This window comes from Chroicocephalus ridibundus, chromosome 6 (genome assembly GCF_963924245.1).
Source record: "Chroicocephalus ridibundus chromosome 6, bChrRid1.1, whole genome shotgun sequence".
Lineage (NCBI taxonomy): Eukaryota > Metazoa > Chordata > Aves > Charadriiformes > Laridae > Chroicocephalus > Chroicocephalus ridibundus.
The window spans coordinates 54,586,544-54,607,172 of record NC_086289.1 but is presented as its reverse complement, the minus strand read 5'-3'; the positions used below and the strand labels follow the sequence as shown (position 1 = coordinate 54,607,172).

The window sequence follows — 20,629 nt, the reverse complement described above, 5'->3', positions numbered from 1 at the left end:
CACAAAGTCAAGTGGTTAACAAGCATATGTTAGAGTTGTGATTCCATTGTGAGTACTTTCTCTCCAGAGTTAGGCGGCTTTGATGAGCAATTTATGGGATAGAGCACAAATAAGACAATGGTTGAAGCAGGGAGGGGACTCTGCAGTAATTCCTTGTAGCTCTCGCAGCTCATGTGTAGCTAATGTGTTACAGCTGGTACCGTTTAGACTCTTAGAGTGAGTGTCCTCACGTTTGCAGGTGCTCTCCTTCCAGAATATCTCAGATGTCTGCAGCCCTGAACACGAGTCCCACCTGGGCACTGGGTTTCCTTGACCCCGCAGCTCCATCCCACAGCGCTCCTGCACCACTCCCAGCCTTGCCAGCAACATCTCCATCCCTAAGGTTTGAATTCTTGTCCGTTTCTCTGCTTTACCAAAACCTTTGCACTTTGTACTCTTCCTCCAACAAAATCATTCTATGTTCTCTTCCCAAGCTGTCTTCCCACCTCGGGTTTCCCAGGTCTCCTATTTCTCCTCCAAAATTGAACTGAAGCGTTACTTGATCTTCTCTGGCCTGTTCCTCGCTTCCAGCCACGGCCCCCATGGCCCCCTGCCCTGGTGCCCTTGGAATCCTTCACCAAGGCTTTGGTTTCTTCCTCTCCGTCCCATCTCCCTCCTCGCCCGCCCCTCTGCACACATGGCGGGGGGGACACGCGACACCTGCACGAGCAGGTGCGCGGGCCCGCCCCTCCCCTCTCTCCTCACAGCCGGGCCCGGCGGCGGCGCTGCCCCCTCGGCAGAGCCCAGCACCCCCCGCCCCCGCTCATGAATATTCATACATCCCCTCCCCGTGACGTCGCCGCGGTCCCGGGGCGGCTCCGGCTCCCGCCCCGGTGCTGGCGGTGAGGGCGAATGAGGAGGGAGCGGCGGCAGCCTCCGCCCGCCCGCCTCGCCCCGCAGACAGCCGCCGCCGGGAGCCGCCGCGCAGGGCGGCGTGTCGGGCGCGGAGGGCCGGCGCCGCGGCGGGGATGCGGCGGCGCTGCTGCTGCTGGGGGCCGGCGGCGCTGCTGCTGCAGCTGCTGCTGCTGCTGGGGCTGGGCAACCTGCTCGCCGCCAAAGGCAGGTAGCGCGGGCGGCGGGAGCGGCGGGGCCGGGGCTGGGGGGCGCCCAGGTCCGCGGGGGGCGCGGGGCCGGGCGGTCGCCCTCGGGCGCGGGCAGAAAGGCGGCGAAGCAGAAAGTTTGGGGGGCTAGGACGCTGCGCCGAGCTTGGGGTCGCGGCGCTGGCGGCGGCCCCCGGGCCGCTTCCTCAGCGTGGGGCTGCGGGTCAGCCAGCTCCCGGCAACTCGGTGCCCGCTACTTTTTCGGGCGTGCCCGTGGGCGGCGGGGGGGCGGGAGACGCTGGAAGCGGCCGAGCTGAGCGGGAGGTGCCGCTCCCGGTGCGGCGGAACCGCTCCGGGATTCCGTGGCGGGTGGAAGCCGCGGCCCGGCCGATCGCGCGTAGGTTGGGGTCTTCTGCCTCCCGGTAAAACGGTGAGGAAGGGCTGAAAGGAGGGAAACGGGAAGAGAGGAGGGTGACTGCCAAGTTTTCTGGGAGGCCGTGACATCAGGTCGCCCAGAGCATCCCCAGTCGCCGTCTGCTTCCCCATTGACCCCGCCGCTTGTGAGGAAGCGCAGGTTGTCGCAGGTTTATTGAAACTTAGTGCTCTGCAGTGCTCGCCTGCTGGCTCCCGTAATCCGGAGGCTCCTAAAGCAAGAGCTGCCCGTTCGGAAAGGCTCCGGTCTCCCCCGTGTCACAGGGTCTTCTTCCCTTCAGTTGTCTTTTCCCTTGACATTGTCTTCTTGCAGGTCTGGTCTGACTTTCTACCCCCGAGTTTGAAGAACTTAATTTTGAGAACTTTGTCTCAATTGATTTGATATTATTTAAAAGCAGTTCTATTCTTTTTTCTCTTATATGAGGCTATACCTTTTATTTTACTTGTGAGAGAGAAAGAGAGAAAGGGAAACTTCAGTGTTTGTTTGCTTTCTTTTGAAAAAAACAAACAATAAACTGCATGAGTCCCAACTTTGAGAGGAAACTGTTTCTTTCCAGCAAACGTTGCCTTAACTTTATTTAGATTAACCTGTAGGAATAGCAGAAAGTAACTATAGGAAATGAATTGCTACTTCTGTTACTAACCCAACGTATACCTTGAGGTCCTGGTGGGATAGCATTTTCTGGACAGATAACTGTGTGATAACAAATACCATGAAACGTTTTGATGGAGGGGAAGTATTATCCTCCTGTTTAATTTCTTATGTATTTTCAGGTCATTATCTTGTTTATATAGATCTTTCCTTTAGACAAGCATGCGAGGTTTTAGTTCGTGGGAGATGTCTTTTTAAATGCTGCAGGTAGTTCATCATACAAATCGGAGTTGTTTTCTTGTTGGGTTCTACTTTGTATTTGACCACTGGAGGGCTGCAAAGAGCATTTTTGGATAATAGTAGTCATAATTTGCCAGTATTTAGTGTTTAAAAATAGACGTTTTAAGGGTATTTATATTGATATTTACATGCTTAAAGTTTTCACTTTTTACTTTACATACTTTCTTTCTTAATATTAGGTATCATCAAAGACTATAACATAGGATTAATAAATGAATTAACATATCTTGGCACGATATGCATTTAATATCTGATATACTTACCTCTGTGGACTCTTCCCCCCTCCCAATCAATAGAGGAAAGAAAAGAGAGGTTATTTCAATATGCTGCTTTCTCTTTGCTCTGTATTTTTGTGTAGGACAAAAATTTTAATTGAAAAGGTGTTTTGTGGGTATCTCACACACACAATTGAGAAGCTTGGTACTGTAACCATAAACTTTAGCTTGGAGGTGGGTGCTCTCTGGCTGGAGATGCAGGTACGATGTAGTGTGTACAAAGCTCCTCCGGTTCTTTAAGCATCCTGTTGTAGAGAGTAGCAAAGACAATCTAAGATAATGATTTCAGATCGCATCCTATCTCATCTACTTTGCTGTGCTCTGCTGCTCCTCGTTTTAAAAAGAAAACCAACCTCCTCTTCTTTCCCCACATGTTTTTGAGGATAGGAGAAAGATTACAGAAACAGTCCTGGTACGCACCATTCACTCAGTAGAAAATCACAATTAATTCCACAAAAATGTCTCTATCCTGGAAAAATTGTTTACTCTCCATAGAAAGGAAAAAAAAAGACTCTAAAGTTTTTCATGGAAAAACAAATATAAGAGGTAATGCCAGAATGTTTAGTAGGTGCTCAGTTACAGAACTTAATCTGTGTATTAAACATTCATATGCAATTTGTGGCTTTGTTAGCTTTCTGGCAAGTCGTTGACCCTGGGATCTTTATCATAGGTTCCAATTAAATCAGTTTTGGCAGAAAAATGGTTTCTTTAAAGTATTTTCAGACAGCTTTGTTCGATAAGACAGAGAGGCGCACTTTCTGGTTTATTGGAAATACATTAATGATGTCTGGAAATTGTGTGAGCAGTCTCTCATGGTCTTCAGTTATGTCAAATAAAAATTGCTGAAGGGTAAGATTATTTTTTTTGTCCAGCACGTTCAAAATTCATAGGTGCATGTGGTTGCAGGCGGGGAGAAATTCTACCTACAGCATTTCGCTTTCTGTCTCTCCACAAATCTATGCATAAGGCTAATCTCTTAAATTATTATCTTGTTCTAGTATTTACTATTGAACTACTTGGTGAAGTCCTAAAAATGTTGCCATAATTGTGAGACCCAATTAGTCAACCTTTCAAGTTTGACTGCATTTGAACTTCATCATTAACATAAACATCATTTTAGTCTTAATTTTGAAGTACAGCCGAAAGCACCTCAATGATGTGAATAACTAAGAATATTTGATTCCAATTAAATTAATTACATGGGCAAAACTGGAAGTCTTAGTCATTCAGGACATTTCCAAATCAACGGAACATTCAGTCCCACTTGGCAAGTCTATTATGTGAATACATCTGATACGACTATCAGCAGTAGAAAAACAACTAACCCAGAGAGACAGAGCCAGCGTATTTTGCGTAAAAGAAAGCTTAAAGCCTGGGGGGGGAAGAAATCGAAGGAAAAATCTTTGAGAACATGCTAGACAGATCCCCATTTCTGAATTTTTCTACATAACACTATGGTTACTTGTAACATTTTTTCACAGTAAATGATAATGAAATACTTTTCCATATCAGTTCAAAGGAGATGAGAAAAGAAGAACCTTCTTTTCATCCTCATCCAAAATACATGAGAAGTGATGTTTGGCACGCTACTTAGGCCAGAAGGTGGGGAATGAAGCGCTTTCTGTAGCTTACCAAGAAACCCTGGAAAAGACATGTACCGTGGTTTCATATTTCAATTTTTTTCATCAATAAATGGAGATAGGAATATTTCTTTCAGGATTACTCCTTTTTTAAAAAGTGTTTTGATTGAAAAGCTATTTATGAAAACTGACTCTTCTGTCTCGTAGGATAAAAGATTATGAAGTCTGGGTGCCAAGATAATGAAATGATTCAGAGGTCTCAAAAGACAAAAACGGGAGTACTTGATAACTGCTTTAGTATTCAGGTACTTCAGCATAGAAGACTGACAACTATATTAAAGTTGCCATTACGAAGCTAGAGAATGTTTGCCAGCCATAATCATATTGTTACCAATTTTAATTGCATTATTTGGAAGGCTACCAAAACTGGGAACCTAAGAGCTTCAGGGCTTCCAAAACATATTTCAATTGTAAGCAAAGTGTGTGCCACTTAAAGAACATCCTGGAAAGTAAGTCTTTTGTCACCAAACAGTAAGTGATGTGAGAGCAGTGTGGAGTCATCATTTTGTTGCCTTTTTTTTTTTTTCCTTGAAGTGACAGCCCTCAGAGTTTGAAGGCAGTATCTGTATCTGGATAGACCCTTCTCATGGCCAAATTGCACACTTGAAAGTGGACTCAGTTTTCTGTTTCTGCCTTTTAAAGATTTAGAGAAGTGTGTGAAAGCTGTTTAGAAGCTCTCAGAGGCACTGTCACCTTGTTTTGATTATTTACTGTTTAACTGGAAAAAAAAATCATTGATGATCCAGTACTCCTGTGCATTTAGTAGGCATTAAAAAGCTGACTGCAAATTACTAGTTTTATGTAATTATAGCTTGATGTGTTATGAAACAGATGTTATTCCTAGGGCTCTTGAAAATAAAGATTCATGAAGTTATTTGGTATGATAAAAATGTTAGAGGGTAAATTTTCCCATACACTTTTTGTGTATCAGATTTTCTATGTCAGATTGACAGGATGTTTTGGGAAAGTAATTTCGAAGGTCTAATTCCAGCTTCAAATAGCCTTCCTTTCCTCCCTTTGTACATATATTCTTGGCCTCCTCTTGGTCCTCATTTTAACTTAGTTGCCTCAAAGTGATTTGTTTCTGTTTCTTTTGTTTCCAAGAAGGGTATATTAGAAGGCGGCAAATAGCTTGCCTGGCTCCTATAGAGTGTCTGAGTGGTGTAGCTAGCACTTCATTTAGTAGAGAGAGCTTCCCCACTGTGAAATAAGTAATGTGAAAATGGAAGATAAAATGCATTGTTTCTATAGCAAGCTAATTGCTAGTGTCAAGTGGAGTTGCCTGTTGTCCATAGCCCTTTTTTGCAAATATGGCAAATAATCAAGTTCTGATGTTCAAAACATGTTTAATGTTACTTAATGGTGTGTAAGTGTAATTTTAAAAGGCAAATTTTAAAACCCAATAGCAGTGAGATTTGGCCTGGCTCAAATTTACAGTTTGTTTGTATGTGGAGAGGACCATAAACTAAGTGTAGCTCTTCTCAGAGACTTCTTTTCCCCTCTAGTATCCTTAAAAAAGAGCAGTCTGAAAAGAACAGAAAGGGGGTACATACAAAGTGATCTTTGACTTACCTCTGGCTTTCCTAGTGATTGCACTCAAATGGCAGTTTCTCAGTCTCTCAAATGTCTTATCCCTTTTGATTTATTAAACAAAAATTAACAGGAAAAAAATAATCTTCCAACAAGTTGCAATCAGTTTTAACAGGATACTTTTGAGGACAGTAACAGTGAGTTGGAAGATACGTTTTCAGCTGGAGAAAAAGCTTTGGGTTTGGATGTTGCACTTAAGTAGAATCTGGACCAGCTGGAGTCGGTTCCAGTAGAGAACAGTGAGACTGATAAGTCTAGAAAAAGTGACCTGACGTGCTGAAAGAGCTGTGGTTAGCTGAATGAAAAATAATTGAGGAACATGTGAACAGTTTTCAGGTGTATAAAAAGCTCCTGCAAAGCAGAGGAAAAAATCATGTTCTCGGTCCTCTCTGTGGGTGGGACAAAAAGTAAAAAGCAACAGGAAAGGTTCAGAGTAGGCTTTAGGAAAAGCTTCTCGTATGATATTTTAGTGCCTTTAACTGGAGAGCTGTGAGAACTATTTGGAACAATATTAGCACGTATAGCAGGCCAGATCTTTTGGAGGGAGAAGAATGGATGCAGTGACCTCCAAACGTCATCCCAAAACCTGAGTTTCAAACTACCTAAAAAACATTTGGTGTAGTGGAGATGGAAAAGAGTGGGAGGCAATATGGACATTTAATAAAAGGTTTTATCACCTGAGATTCTTCTTCAGGCACCTTGTACCATTCCTTGGCCTCTCTACAGCTGCTGACTGCAGACTAGCAGCCCTTCTTCAGTGGCAGGCGCGGCAGCCGTCCCTCTTGGGGGTATTCCCGTGCTCATTTATGTGTTCTTCTGGGTAAGCCCCTTCTGTCCTCATGAGGTGTAGTGTCTGACAGCTGTGGGAGGTAGTATCTCCTCTTCTGCTATTCTCTAGAGTAGTCCACTGAATCACAGTCTAGCAATAGACGCTTGAATCAATCATATAGACTGTTCACATCTTTGATACCAATCAAATAAGCAACTTTACTTAGCTAATCCCCAAACCCATCTCTATGGGAGAAGCTGTAGGGTGTTGTAGATGCTAAACCTTCAGATGAATTCAGCAAATGATTGTACAGCTTCATGAAAGAAAAAAAAAAATCCAACATGTGCATAAAATAGAAAGGCGCTATCTCTTGTTGAAGTGGTCTAATGCAACTTACTGCTGGAGGCTGGGAGACTATGCAGGAGCAGTGTTGTATGTGTTTTTTTCTCTTCCATAGGCGCTTTCAGTTGGCTATTGTCAAAGACGGATAGAGCTTCAAGTGTCCCTTGATCTCCTACAGGGTGACTCTTCCTGTGGTCTTTGCCATACAGCCCACTAAATGTGGGAGGGTTGTGATTTACGAAATCGGCTTTCTTGTTGAACACAAATTGTGGCATTTTGTTACGGGTTTTATGCTGAATTTTAAAGAACATGCTAGCTTATTTGAGACTTGGCACACTTCTTTCATTTCCACAAATGCAGGTTTTAAGTAGCACGCTGGCAAGCCTGTATTGAATGCTGTATGGGTACCTCCAGCAGTTGCAGCTGAGGCAGGGAGGAGGGCGACTTGGAGTCTGGAATCCCAGGCTGTTAAACTTCAGAATGAGAGAACAGGTGAACCTTGTTGACAAGTTTGAAGAGTGTGAGTCAAAGTAATAAGCGTAAAAAGAGAAGACAGTTTGAAAAGAACTAGAGGTGGGAAAAAGAAGCCTAATGTCAAACTTGAGAAGGGCATTTGTTATATCAAAAAGAAAACATTGTTTGACTAAAGTTAAAGTTTGTTGTTTGATCCTGTTAGACTTTTATCTATAAGTTTATGTTGTGGTTATTTAAAAATAGGAAAGTTGTCATGATTTGGAAAGGGTGTTTGTAAAAATAAGTTATAGGGAATTTTGCAAGAGACATTTGTGGCATGATTTGAAGAGCTGTTAAATCTGTCGCTCTGTGTAGAGGGAGGGTTACTCATCTGTCACTTTAGGATGTAATACATAAAGCTCTTTCTGCAGCATCATACACTTCCCTGTACTCTTAAGGTACTTCTTGCAGAAGAGCAAACAGCATAACAAGATGTGTGGTTTATGTATGTATGATTTATGTAGTGTTCAGAAAACGTGTATATAGAAGCACGCACGTATGTATGCTCTGTACTTATTTTTGGACTGTTTTAATTTTGTATACATACATATGTGCCTACATACGTAACTGTGGGGTATATGAAATTGTACAAATCTGAAAGAAAACTTCACGATTCATTTTGTGTTCCATATCTCGTGAGGTTGCAGTGTGTCATGATCCTTGAATAGGACATGTGGACTTGCTGAGTATGCTTTGATACAATTATTTCTTCAGTGAACCCTACTGTTGAAAGAAAAAAACCCTGAGCCTTCATTTCTATGTTGTTTACATCTTCATGAACTCTGTTCGTGTAATCTGGCTTCTTCTGAATGACTGGGAAACTGTAGAGTAAGAACTTCTGGTTTTAGTTTTATATTAATCGGGATGTTTAAGCATGCTAACAATTACGCCCACTTGGACAGAATGTGCGCATTTGCTTGTGGGGCTTTGAGCAGGCATCTGTAATGCTTCCCTGTTTTGTTTTCTTTTTTCAACTGCAAACTTACTGTATAGATTAGATTAATGAGGGGAATTTAAATATTTTAAAAGTTTAAATGTAGATTTCTAAAGTGTACTTTAGGAGAGTTCATTCTGAATGCCTTCCTATTTTTTGCTGTTTGTATTCCAATAAAATGAATATGATAACTGCTTAGAGCTGTTGAGTGAAGGAATGAGTTATTAAGAGTAAGCTGTTAAAACATTAAGCATTATATATAATATGGCATCTGAACTACAAGCAACTTCTTGGTAAAATCAGCATAAATGCTCTAGTCAGAAAAAATACGGATACATATCTCTACATCAGTTCATTTGACATTTGTCATTCTCAATAACTGACTTTTTTTTTAAAAAAAAAAGTTCAGTGTTAAAAACACATTGAGTCTAAATGGGATTCCCCACCCACCCTCCCTCACCCCAACCCCTGAAATCCTGCTTAATGTGGGGAGATGAATGATTCTTAAAATTAGTCTTTTAAGAAATTACTGGGGTTTGTGTAACAGTCTTTTGAGTTCTGTTGCTTGGTGGCGAAATATCCCTGCTTTTGGCTTTTTGGTATAGTTGGAATCTGTATGAGATGTTCAAGCTTGGCAGCAATGAAACAGACTGTAAAAATACTTCATGTTTTTTTTGGCCCTTATGGAACTAAGTACCCTCAAGATCACTCAGCTGGAGAGCAAGCTGTCCAATATATCACTTAGGACTATTGGACTATGAAAGAGGATTTTGCCTATTATCTAAAAGCATTTTTTGGAATTGGATATAAGAAGTGTATGTGCTGAATTACAATTCATTTTAATGTGACTTCTCTCTGTATTGATTGTAAAGATGGTTCTGCATGGAATTGCAGTTTCCTAGTGGTTAATGTTGTTATTTAGATGTTTGGTCTTTGTATGTGAAATCTTGACCCTGGTTAAATCGATGTGAAATTTGCAGTATCTCAGTGGAATCAGGGTTTCATCCTTTGTGTGTTTTAGTATAAATGTGAACAGTTCTTTCAAAGCTTTTAATGTTCTTCTGCTAATGGTTGCCTTTATCCAAACAGGAGGAATGTTTGATTTAATCTCTTTCACCTTATGGCTTCCTGTGGTATAACTGCTTTCATTGAGTCAAGAAAACAATTCTTGTCTCTTTTTTCTTTTCAAAGTGCTTTTATTCAACTTGAAACTATTAAGTGAAGTGTTGACCAAGATGGCTATCCTGCAGATTTAAGTGTGCTAATTCTTCACTATGTTGACTTTCAAAATACCCGTAATGAAGCAATATGTTTTCCTCTTGTTTCGTCATTGACTGTCTTCCATCCCATCCCCCGGATTCCTGTCTGTTACTAGTTAAATACTATGAGTATAGTAAAGACAAGCAATGCTGCAGTTTCCCAAGGTTTCAGTTGCTTTGTCAAACTGGTTTTTGTTGCTGTTTTAAACCAGGCTAATCACTTGAAATTATGTATCCTAAATATGGATGGTACTTGTCTGCTTTTCTAATAATAATTATGGAGAATGACATTTTATTTACCCGACAAGTATTTCCCTATACATATCTTAGGAGAATTAAAATGGAGTGGGACACCTTTATTTCATTTGAAGAAAATTGCCATCAAATGTAAATGTTAACTTTGTGGTATTTTCCGATCAGCATTCATCCATCACTCATCTGCTAGCAGATTAGAGGAAGCAAAAATAGGTAAGAAAAATTGGACTCTACTTATTTTGAGACTGATTCCTTCTTACTTTCTGACTTGACTAGATTCTCCTCTCACTGAAGTATGCACATGCTTATAAATACATGTATATGCATGTCTTTATATATGTGCCGCATGTGTCTCTGGCTATTATCAGTTTACAAGGATTTAATGACTAGTGAGATTTTTCTTGACTCTCAAGATTTTTATTTTTTTTCCCTTAAAACCCTAGCTTCTGAAATCAAGAGACTAAGAAATGTAATCTTTTATTCCTTAAAAGTTGTTAAACCCTACTTGTAATATGAGGGAGAAGTGAAAACTTAATGCAGGTAAATCACAAAAGCTCACAAACACAAATGAAGTAATGAATATTGCCCTTAAACTTTGTGGTGTGGTGTTTGTTCTTTTTTTCCTTGCACTTGATTGTTTGAAATGCAACAAAAATATGACTGTAGCTGGAAAACATCACTCCACTTTGTCTATATTGTGTTACAAAATTGCAGTAATTGGGTTGAATTTCTTGGTTATAAGTGGAGGTTGTAAGATATGGGTTTGTGAAACAAAGTTAAGATAGTCTATGTGCTCTCATGGTTTTGTGTGTGCTAGATGTCAGTTTCTAAAATCTGTTTTGGAGTTAGTTTCACAAAGGCTGCTAGCAGAGGTCAATAATATTGGATGCATTTCTGAAGCAACTGTATGGTAATCTTGTTTGAAGGGCTTTTTTCCCTTTTCTTTTTGAGAGCTACTTTAAAAATTCCTAAACTACAGTTGAACAGATGGTATTTGCCATTATTGTCAGTCTTAGGAAGAAAAAATGATCTTTTAAGGTCTTGGTTAACAGAATTTTAAATTCGTGTTGAGAAATAAAACAGAGATTTAAATCGGTGTGATTTATGTTAAGCTGTTTTACGACAGTGGTCTGTAGATCTAGCTAAGGCAAATTCATAAACTGTTGATTTGGTGTCATAGATGTAAAACCACTGGATACTGTAGTTGGCTTCCATCTTTTTCTCCCTTGAAAACAGTGTAAACAGTTTAGATGTATAAAATGGGAAGATCAAAGTGCAGCTATTTCAATGTTTTGCTGAAGCAAAAGGCATAAGATGTGACACGTAGTTCTTGTGACTAAATAATTTGAAGAATAATAAATTATTTTGGGAAACTGATTTATTTTCTTTCCTGTGCATTCCTCCTTTAACTGTAGTCTTTCTTGTGGGGTCTGTGGACCACTTCCAATGACTGCAAAAATAATCAAGAAAAACAAGTCTATTTTCGGTGGGCTTGTATACCGTTCAGCTGTCCATCTCTACATTTGCAGAGATTCGCAAATCAAAAAGTATTGGAGCTACTTGTGAAGATTAGCAAAAATATCTGCGAGAGAATGTTTTTGGTGGAAACAATGTGACCTCAAAAAGTGTCAGTCTGTTAGTGGGTATGTGACTGTTTCTAATAATAAAAGATATTTTGTCCAATATGAATCCCTTCTTTTATAAGTTAAATTTAATCTGTGTGATCTTGAGTATAAAATAAAAATTCTTACAGGATTCAACATGTCAGTCTTGGTGAATAAATAATAGTCGCTCCAAACTAATTTGTAAGTTTCAAACCTAAACAGTTCTCTGTATACTTCCAAATGTTTATAATTTTATTTTAAAGTTTAAATACTTGAAGCCTCTTCAGTCAATATGGTAAGAGTTTCGATATTTTCACTTAGAAACTGGAAAAGTATACCTTTAAAAAGAGGGGATAAAATTTCAGGTGGCATAAGTCAGCAATGCAATGTTAAACCAGCTGAGGTTGTGCTCCTATATTAAGGATATGATTGAATGCGGAAATTTGTCTGGTGGCTTTTTTTTTTGTTTTTAAAACTTGTCAGAAGCTTCCAAAAAAGTGTGCTGTGCAATTTTTCTCAGTTCTGGACTATTTGCCAGAACAGCTCATCATACAGTTCTGGAAATTTTGGGGTGTATATGTACTGGGGGGAAAAATGTTGAATGTCTAATTATGTCCGTCTTTTCTTACGGCACTTGCTTCAAAAGCTATAAACCCCCACTGTATTCTGTGCAGTTGGAGCTAAACTGACAATGGGATGTTTTCTTGGGTTGTAGAAACAATGTTGAGATCTGCTGCTGGTTGCACTTAGCAGGTTGCAGATCCTGTATTTCACACACAATAGCAACACTTACCTGGTTACATTTGATTGGGAGGTAGCATGGAAGGTGCATTAGGAATAGGTGGCAACAAAATGTGTGGTCAATTTCTGTGATGTTACAAATGCCCTCTTTATGTTTGTTTTTTTTTTTTTTTAAAGAACACTTCCCCTCAACCGAAGTACACTCTGGTAGCAGTGTCGCATTGTGCACCTTTCCTTTCTGCAAGGAAGCATCTCTTGGCACATGGAATGCACACTGGCTAAATGGGCAAGCAGAAAAACATGCTGTTTGCATGCTTGTGGGCACTATTAGTGTCTCCAGGACACTTTACTGGTTCTTGGGGGTGTTAAAACATATGTACAATATGTACACAAGTATTTAGTGAGGAGGACCTGGTGTGATGAAGATAAGCAAGGGATAATATCAAGGAGAAAAGGTTAAGTTATGTAGTACTTGGAGAAGTGAATTGATTGTGAGACTGAAAGGTGCCTTTATTTGGCAAGTACTTTCATTTGAGATGATCCTGAAAAAGGTGGTTGCATCATAATTTCAGAGGAATGTTTACTTTTTTCCAGGGCCAAAATTACATTCTACAAAATGAAAACTTCTCTCTCTTGTTTTCTAGCCTCAAAGGGTATATATTCCTTAAATCATAGTGGAATTTAGCAGGAGATAAATCTTAAAATGCAGTAATCCTTTCTTAAACCCTCCATTTGAACATGAACTAAGAGTTAACCCATGTGTCGTTTAGCTTCACCTTCTTTGGAAATATTTGAAACTGAACAATATAAATGCTTTCTTTTTTTTTCAGAATAAGGCTGTGTATGAGGAAGTCTTTCACAATAGCCATTCCAAATACATCTTATTTTGTACAACGGAGAACATTTAGTTACAGCAAGATCAACAGAGGAAGGGGAAAAAAAAGATCGCTATTTGGATAAGCAGATGTTGGCAATTCTAGTTCTGAGGTTCCTAAGGCTTCAGCACTTCCAGCACTACAAACCCTAACAGACAGAGAGGAGCTGGGAGCCAAGAGCCTTGGTGTTCGTGAGCTCAGTCTCCAAAGATTTCAGACTGATGGGGAGACATTGAAATTCTGTAAACTTTTGAGTGTCTAGCCTTGACTATATTTCAAGGAGTGGTTTTCGTTGAGGCCACAAATCCTAAAAATAAATTAGGATAAGTGAATAAGGTGTGTTATAGAAACTTAGTTATATACCGCCTTCTGTTTCATTGGAAGCTAATACAACCCAACATATTTTTGTGAGACTTACTAATATTGGCAGATTAGTGTTTTTAGTGAAAACCTGAGAATAGGTGAGGGGTAAACTAGCATATAGGAAGAAAATTAATACTATTCTATCTTTATGTTTACCTTTTTCTATTCTAAAATACCTTCTGTGAAGTGCTGACTGTGGCATTCTTGTTAAAGGATTTTTGTGTTTATCCTCACAAAGTGTTTCTTTGCTATCTTTTTCCAGATCTTGTCTGACCCAGTTCTTTTAGGCTGTCTCCACATTAGAGATTTAACCAGTATTCCACGTAAGCAATTACTCTGATATAAATTATGATCATCCCAGAACACACTTTTGACCTTTTAACTTTGCTGCTGCATTGAGTAGAATGACTATGTTGAACAAAGGAGGAAATTGAAGGCCAAATATTATACAGGGGAGTTGAATCACCTGGGACCAGGAAAACACTGGCTGTAATCTGTGTAAAGGGATCTGTTTGCAATCTTTTCATGTGTATAATGTGCTGCTGTCTTTCTCAGCTATTGTTGCGTGCACTGTAGGAGGAATTTGATGATGGGGAGGGGAGGCGAGCAAGGAAACGCATAGTAGAAACTTTCAGAAGAACAGCATCTGTGTACTGCTATTTGTGAATTATTTTGCCTTGTTCCTGGGTAGCACTAATAGCCATGCTAGTCCCTCCTCGCATAGGGAGAAAGGGGACAGGAGCATGTGAGTTGTCATATTCTATTCTTGCTTCCTTCTCTGCATCCGAAGAGATGTCATAGTACCTTATAAGTCTCCAAAGACTATGTAACTTTGAGCGAAAGGACTTTGCAGTTACAGAAGAATAACATTCTTCCTGGTTGGCTTGTAAAACTGTGCCTGGTTTCATGTCTGTTATTACAAGTTAAATCTGAAATCACAGTTCTAAATGGAAAATTTAGTAAGAACTTTCTAAACTGTGCAATGTTTTCCTGATGCATATTATTCTATGTAGTAAGTCTATCAAAATTCAGCACCTTGTGATCTGTAGGAGATCTGTGTAGTAGGAGGAAAAAAAACTGGAACCTATATCTTTTCATGTTCTCAAATATGTTAATGTTAATGTTTTGTAAGGTAGGGCTTTGTTCCTAACATAGTGCTTGTTGTTATGGGAATTTGATCTGAAATGTGTGGTAGAACAATTGATACAGCTTTCATTTCCTTAGTCATAAGTCATCTTACATTTGGTTTTCCCATTATTAAATGGAACTAATTGCCACCAGCTTTGTGTGACCCATTAGATGAGTAATATGCTTTATTCTAAACTGTGGAGTGCACGTAGCAAAACTTTGAGGGTGACCTCAGCCCTTCATCTGCAAGGTTCTCCATATGCTTTTCAAGATACCTGTCTCAGAACATCAACTGGACCTACCTTGGGAGGAGGAGTTCGCCTGTAGTCCTCATAGAAATTGCTTGGTCAAATTGGTCATGTGCTTGCACCACTGTTTTTTCTTAAAGATGTGTTTGATGGAGAGTGAACATGATCACTAAGTTGCAGAAAGGGAGCGGAGATGTCGTTGTCAGCTTATGTATCCAAATGGTTTCTATGGAGAGTGTGACCCTGAGAATTTGCTGCACTGTTCACTGCAGTGATTCAGCTGAAGACACTTTTGCTTCTGGGGAATTTCTTTGCAGCATTTATTTTGCTGTAAATAGGGAAAAAGTGTGTACTTGCTCTTCTGGAGAGGGAAAGTATTATTCTGAAGTATACACATACTTCAGTGACACATCAGCTCGTGTTGAAATCAATGGATCTTTTCACAAACTATAGAAGAGTTGAATCAGGCCCTGTGTGCGGACAGTTGTTTATCTGCAAGTTTGCACACAGAAGTTCAGAATGTCGACTAGAAATTGTGTTGACCGTGTTTCATAGCCTTTGTAGGAAACAATGTTCTGCACATTTTGTGACCTAAAATAGAAATATAGTAGGTAATATGCTTGAAAACCCAACAAACCATGTGGGATCATGCTCCTTTGTATTTGTAGAAATGGTGGAGAAGATTTACCAGTGGTACTTGCAATACTTTATGTCTAGGTGTGTGTATAGTAAAGTGAAACTTCTATGTGACTAGTAAAACGCCTGACTGCTGCTGGAGATGAACGTGTTCTATTAATACTACAGACTTCAGCTGAACAGTAGAGAAATAAAGAATGCTTTTCAGGGGGTTATTTTAAAATAAGTTCTCATCAGCTCCTGGCTGCAGGAGTTAGGGTTAACTTGATGTTACTTATGAATTGCTGTGTATAGTGTGTTTAGCGTGCAGCTGCATATGTGGTATTTCTGAATATCAGTGGAAATAATGTGCAAGGGTAAAATTTGGCTTTGTACACTTACATGTGCCTGTATTCAAAATCCTGCCACGTGTGCATAAGAAAGGTATGAGCCAGCAGCCCTAGCAACTGTTGATCTCTGCTAAGATAAGAAATGGGAAACAGCTAAGGACTCATGGCTCATCTCATCTTCCTAGAATTTCTAGTTAAGAATTCAATGAGGTTTGTCTGTTCTTCCTCTGTATTCAGACCAGGCTTCAATGCCACCACTATCAGTGGGTGGTTTGTTGATTTGTTTGTTAGGTTTTCATTCAAAGTGGAGATACTGGTTTTGTTCTTAGTATAGTAAGACTATAAACTCACTTTACATGTGCTAATTATCCCTTTTTTTGCTCTAATTCTTGAACAAACTGTCTTATGTGAATTTGGGCTTGGTGTTTCAAAAGCATCTAGGTATCAAAATCTTCTCTTTCAAATTGTGGGAATTGTTCCTGAATGTAACTAGGTACCTTTGTAGAACTAGCTCAAATTCCAGTAAAGTTCTCTGTGTTCTTTCTTTCTTTCTCCTTTATAATAAGGGCAAATAGATATTTTTTTGAGTTTTTGTTAAGGGTATTAACTTTTGGATGGGATAATGCTGCTGAAGTGCTTTATTTGCATAACAAATCACTAGAATGCAGTATTGATTGCTATTCATGAGTACCAACATTCAATGAATAGCCTGGAAAGGTAATTAAGAATTATAATTGCCTTTATTCCACTTTCTTTACCTAATGTTTCTCTTTCCTGTCGAATTGTGAAGTTGGTTTTTGTCTTCAGTTTTTAAAAATAACTTGACTTCTACACAGTCAAGAGAATTTGCAGCCTCTCTCCTCTTTGTGAGTTGTTCCCGTGAAAAGTCATGGTAGGTGGGCTGAAGTCTCCTGGGGCTTGTCTTATACCCTCTTTGTAACTCAGGTAAGTGTAATGAGAGACTATTTGCGCATTTCATGGCTTCTTAAGCATATTTTATGGCTTCTTAAGATTACAGAGTAGAACTTCTATTTTTTAGATTTTAGAAAAGTAGAAAAGAATAAAAGAGTTCATTTATTTTAAAAAAATGGTCTTTACCTGAGTCAATATTCTTTACAAGTCTTGTGTTATCAAATTACTACCTGGCCAAGTTATGTGGTTGCTAGTGATGTGTTGGAAAGTCTTTATTGCGTTAGTTTTAGCTGCCCTTTATTTTAGCAAACATATGTAATGTGCATGAGAAGACAACAGTGATGATATTGTTCCTGGTTTAAGAAGTTTTTCGAGATTAATATTGTTAGAGGCTGGGAGAGTGTACTAGAAAGGCTGGCTTTATGCATGTCCTAGGCTCAAATTTTTCCTATGTGTCTGGAAAAGGCCCTTTAGCCTACCTAGACCTTTTGCCATCCTCTTGTTCTTAAGATGCTGACAACCTGTTCAGGTTCCCTATTTAATTGCCAAGTCCTTTCAGTCAGTGATACAATCCTTGACTCTCGGGAGTTCAGTGAAACTAAGCGATAAAGCTTTTTGCACAGGAGATCGTTGCTGTCATTCCTAGCTCATGCTGGTGAACTTTTGATTGCATCCTCACAAAAGTAATTAGTATCATGAAGCAATTGGCAAGGATATTAAAATTAAGTGGGATTTATGAAAATAGCTTTTGCAGAAGGAGAATTGCGTTATTAAAAGACTAAAAAGGGAGTTGATTTGCTCAACACTCTGAGTTTAAGATTGCTTACTGTTTGTTTGATGGACAAGGTTGTTTCTCAGCACGGTGCTCCCTTCTAAAGAGAGGATGGATTTAAAAAAGTTTCATCACCCATACATCTGAATGCAGCTGATAGCAGGACAAAATTCACTGCATGCATTTTGTGCAGTTTTTGTGTTCTAACTCAAAAACCTCTCATGCAAAATGTTGCACCAGCTACTGAGGGAAATTACTCAGTCCAAGGCTTAAGCTTACTTAAGGTGTATATATCGCTGATTAGAATTTAAATGTATTTACTAAGTCTTTTATAAAAACTCTACTCTAAAAAAGGATTTTCATGCTGTTAGCTCTTTTTAAATACATTTGGAAGAGTGACTCATGAAACTGCCATTTTGAGTTGACTTCTTGAAGAAAACTGTAATATGATTTGAGCACTCAAGTAAAAATTTTTTGCGTTTCATTACTACATCCCCTGTATTGTTTCTATGCATGCACATACCTTGCATAGTCTGAATATAATAAATTCTTGTATATGGAGTTGAACTGTGCTGTTCATTTCCTTTTAGAAGTAGATCTGATGGATCCATAGAGCAATGGACTGATTAGGTTTTGGCAACTGTTTCTGTAAATGAGAATGATGGATTTGATAATGTATTAATATTTCATTTGAAATTCTTGCAGGCGAGATGTGTAAATAGTTTGAAGTGCAGACAATCTGGATAAGTCTTACGCATTTCTTAATGACTTGGTGAAAAGACAAGCTTTTTAACATCAAGTAATGCCTGCCTTTTTGTTATACAATATTTATGGCTTGTTCTGTAATCAGATGGCCCTTGGGCTTAATATGCATCAGATACTAAGTCCTGTAATTATGAAGGCTGGTGCCTTTTCTTATTTATTTTTTTTCCTCATTGAAGTCAGTGGGGTGGCTTGTGAATGAAGTTGAAAGTAAAGGGATCAAAACTGGCCTTCAGTTGTAAAATTGTAATAGTGCATGCTCTGCAAATCAAGACTAGGGTCGAAGGCAGTACAAACCAGTATGCTCTGGGTTTTTCCAGGAGGTTATAAACCCATATTTCTCAATAAGCTGACTTTTTATTAGAATTTGCCTCAAAACATGGCACTGGAAAGGAAGAAGGCTTTGGGTGCAGGGCTAAGACATCACTCATGAGACACCATGGATTTGCTGGTATTCATGTTTCCATCTTGGTTCTGTGAGATTCCATGGGCAGAATTGTGCTTGAAGTTTATTTTCCTTTGCTGCTTATTCTTTGTGAAAGAGGTGATACAGTTTCTATTTTAAATTCTGCACTTTGTAAAGAGATGAGCCATATTCTGTGAATATCAGCCTGTCATCTGTTCTACGTTACCAGGCTGTTTTTTCAGCTGATTTATTTATTTTGATCATCTCAAGAAGAGAGCGTATGCAGCTTGCATCCCTCAGCTGGAGCAGAGAGCATGCCGGCTCTGCACCCAGGCATTCCGATGGTTAATGGTCCTGGCTGCAGCCTTCCTGCAGTGGTCTTCAGAGCCCGTTCCTCTTCCCAGACTGTGACAAAGCTGGGGCTGAAAGGTGCATTTGCTGCCTTTGTGAAAGGATTTGAGCAGCATCCTGGCTCATTCTCCAGATGGTAAAGGGTGAAAGCTTCTCCTGGAGCGTACGTTTTTGCAGCTTCTCTGTCGCAAGCACTGTGAGTGCCCTTGGTCCACATTCAACAGAGAAAAAGGCCTCTCTCAGCTTTCTTATATAGTGTCATAGCAACCGATGGATAATTAAGCAAGTTATGTGCATTCTGTTTATGAACAGAATTGGGTAGGAAAGAGCAATAATTAGGGAAATAAACAGAGCAGTCCTATGTATGAGTGATTTCCCAGCCCTTGGTGGTGGTGCATTTAGCACAGTGGCTTTTTCTCCAAACTTACATGTCTTTGTACTTTGCAGTTTTTCATAAGGAGAAGATGGTAATTCCATTATTCTAAGCATTCCCACACCATCTGAGAAACATGTTATGTTATTTTTTTGCTCTGATATTAATAGTTGCAATATTAGTGTGCATTTCAAAAATAATTTTAAAAACGTGGTAAAAATTGCTGTTAATTGTTGGTTTGTGAGTTACTCTTGCAGTATACATCAAGCTAACATTCTTTCTTTTTTTTTTTTTTATATATTATATCCTTACAATGTCATTAAAATATGCTAGCCTTTATCTCTCACAGTGGGGTCCCAATTGGTGACTGGGGGTCTAGTCGTTACTGAGGTGCGAATGTTCAGTTTACTATGCAGTCATAATCCAGTGGTTGGAAACTGGTGTTCAGAGCTTTAAGAATATTTTTATTCTTAGGGTTTTGCTAGTTTTCCTATCACCCCAATTTATGGTTAGGTTTCTCCTCTAGCAAAAGAAATAACGGAGCCAAAGAAAACAGAAATGGAAGAAAAGCTTACAGGCTAATATTTTATTTTTATTTTTTCTCCCAGGCAGAACACTTGGCTCTTGTTATCTCTACTTGCCATTTGTGAAGGTTTTCAGAGTTTAGCATTTCTAGATAGCGTAAAATGTGGATGTTATTCCTAATAGGTATGAATTTATAGATAAGAATTGTTTGAAAGGGGGAGGGGGGGGAACCCACCCACCAACCCCCAACAGCAACCCTGTATTGTAACACAGATGCTATTTACGTTTGCATTTTATGTATTTATGCAGAACAACAAGACTCTTGGCCTTGATTTTGGATGGAACATAGTTTTCTTTCACTTTTTTGGCTAGGGAAAGCTAAGGACTCTTTTGCATTCTTCTCCTTAAAAATTCAGTATGAATTAAGGTTGTATAAAAATAGAAGTTTAGCAAAAGACTGCATAAAGCGTGTAACTACTATTATTGATTTTTCTCACTAATGGAATAATGTTCATCTCTCTTAGCTGGTCTCCTGAGATTCTGCAGGTCACACGGTAACATAATAAAATCAAACACAGACACACTATTTGTTAAACTACACACCATGAATAGAAAATGAGGCCC

General features: G+C 39.4%; 1 protein-coding gene across 2 annotated transcripts in view; it reads left to right on the top strand.

Moving 5' to 3' along the window:
- The first annotated feature begins 877 nt into the window (after positions 1-877).
- Positions 878-20,629, top strand: part of CLSTN2 (calsyntenin 2) — a 377,450-nt gene continuing 357,698 nt past the window's right edge. The window contains exon 1 of one of the 2 annotated variants that reach the window (XM_063337606.1): positions 878-1,098. In XM_063337606.1, the coding sequence (XP_063193676.1) occupies positions 1,008-1,098 (91 nt within the window). In that variant the 5' untranslated portion in view covers positions 878-1,007. Of the gene's footprint in view, positions 1,103-20,629 lie in introns of both variants that reach the window. The other variant, XM_063337605.1, reaches the window with a different exon arrangement.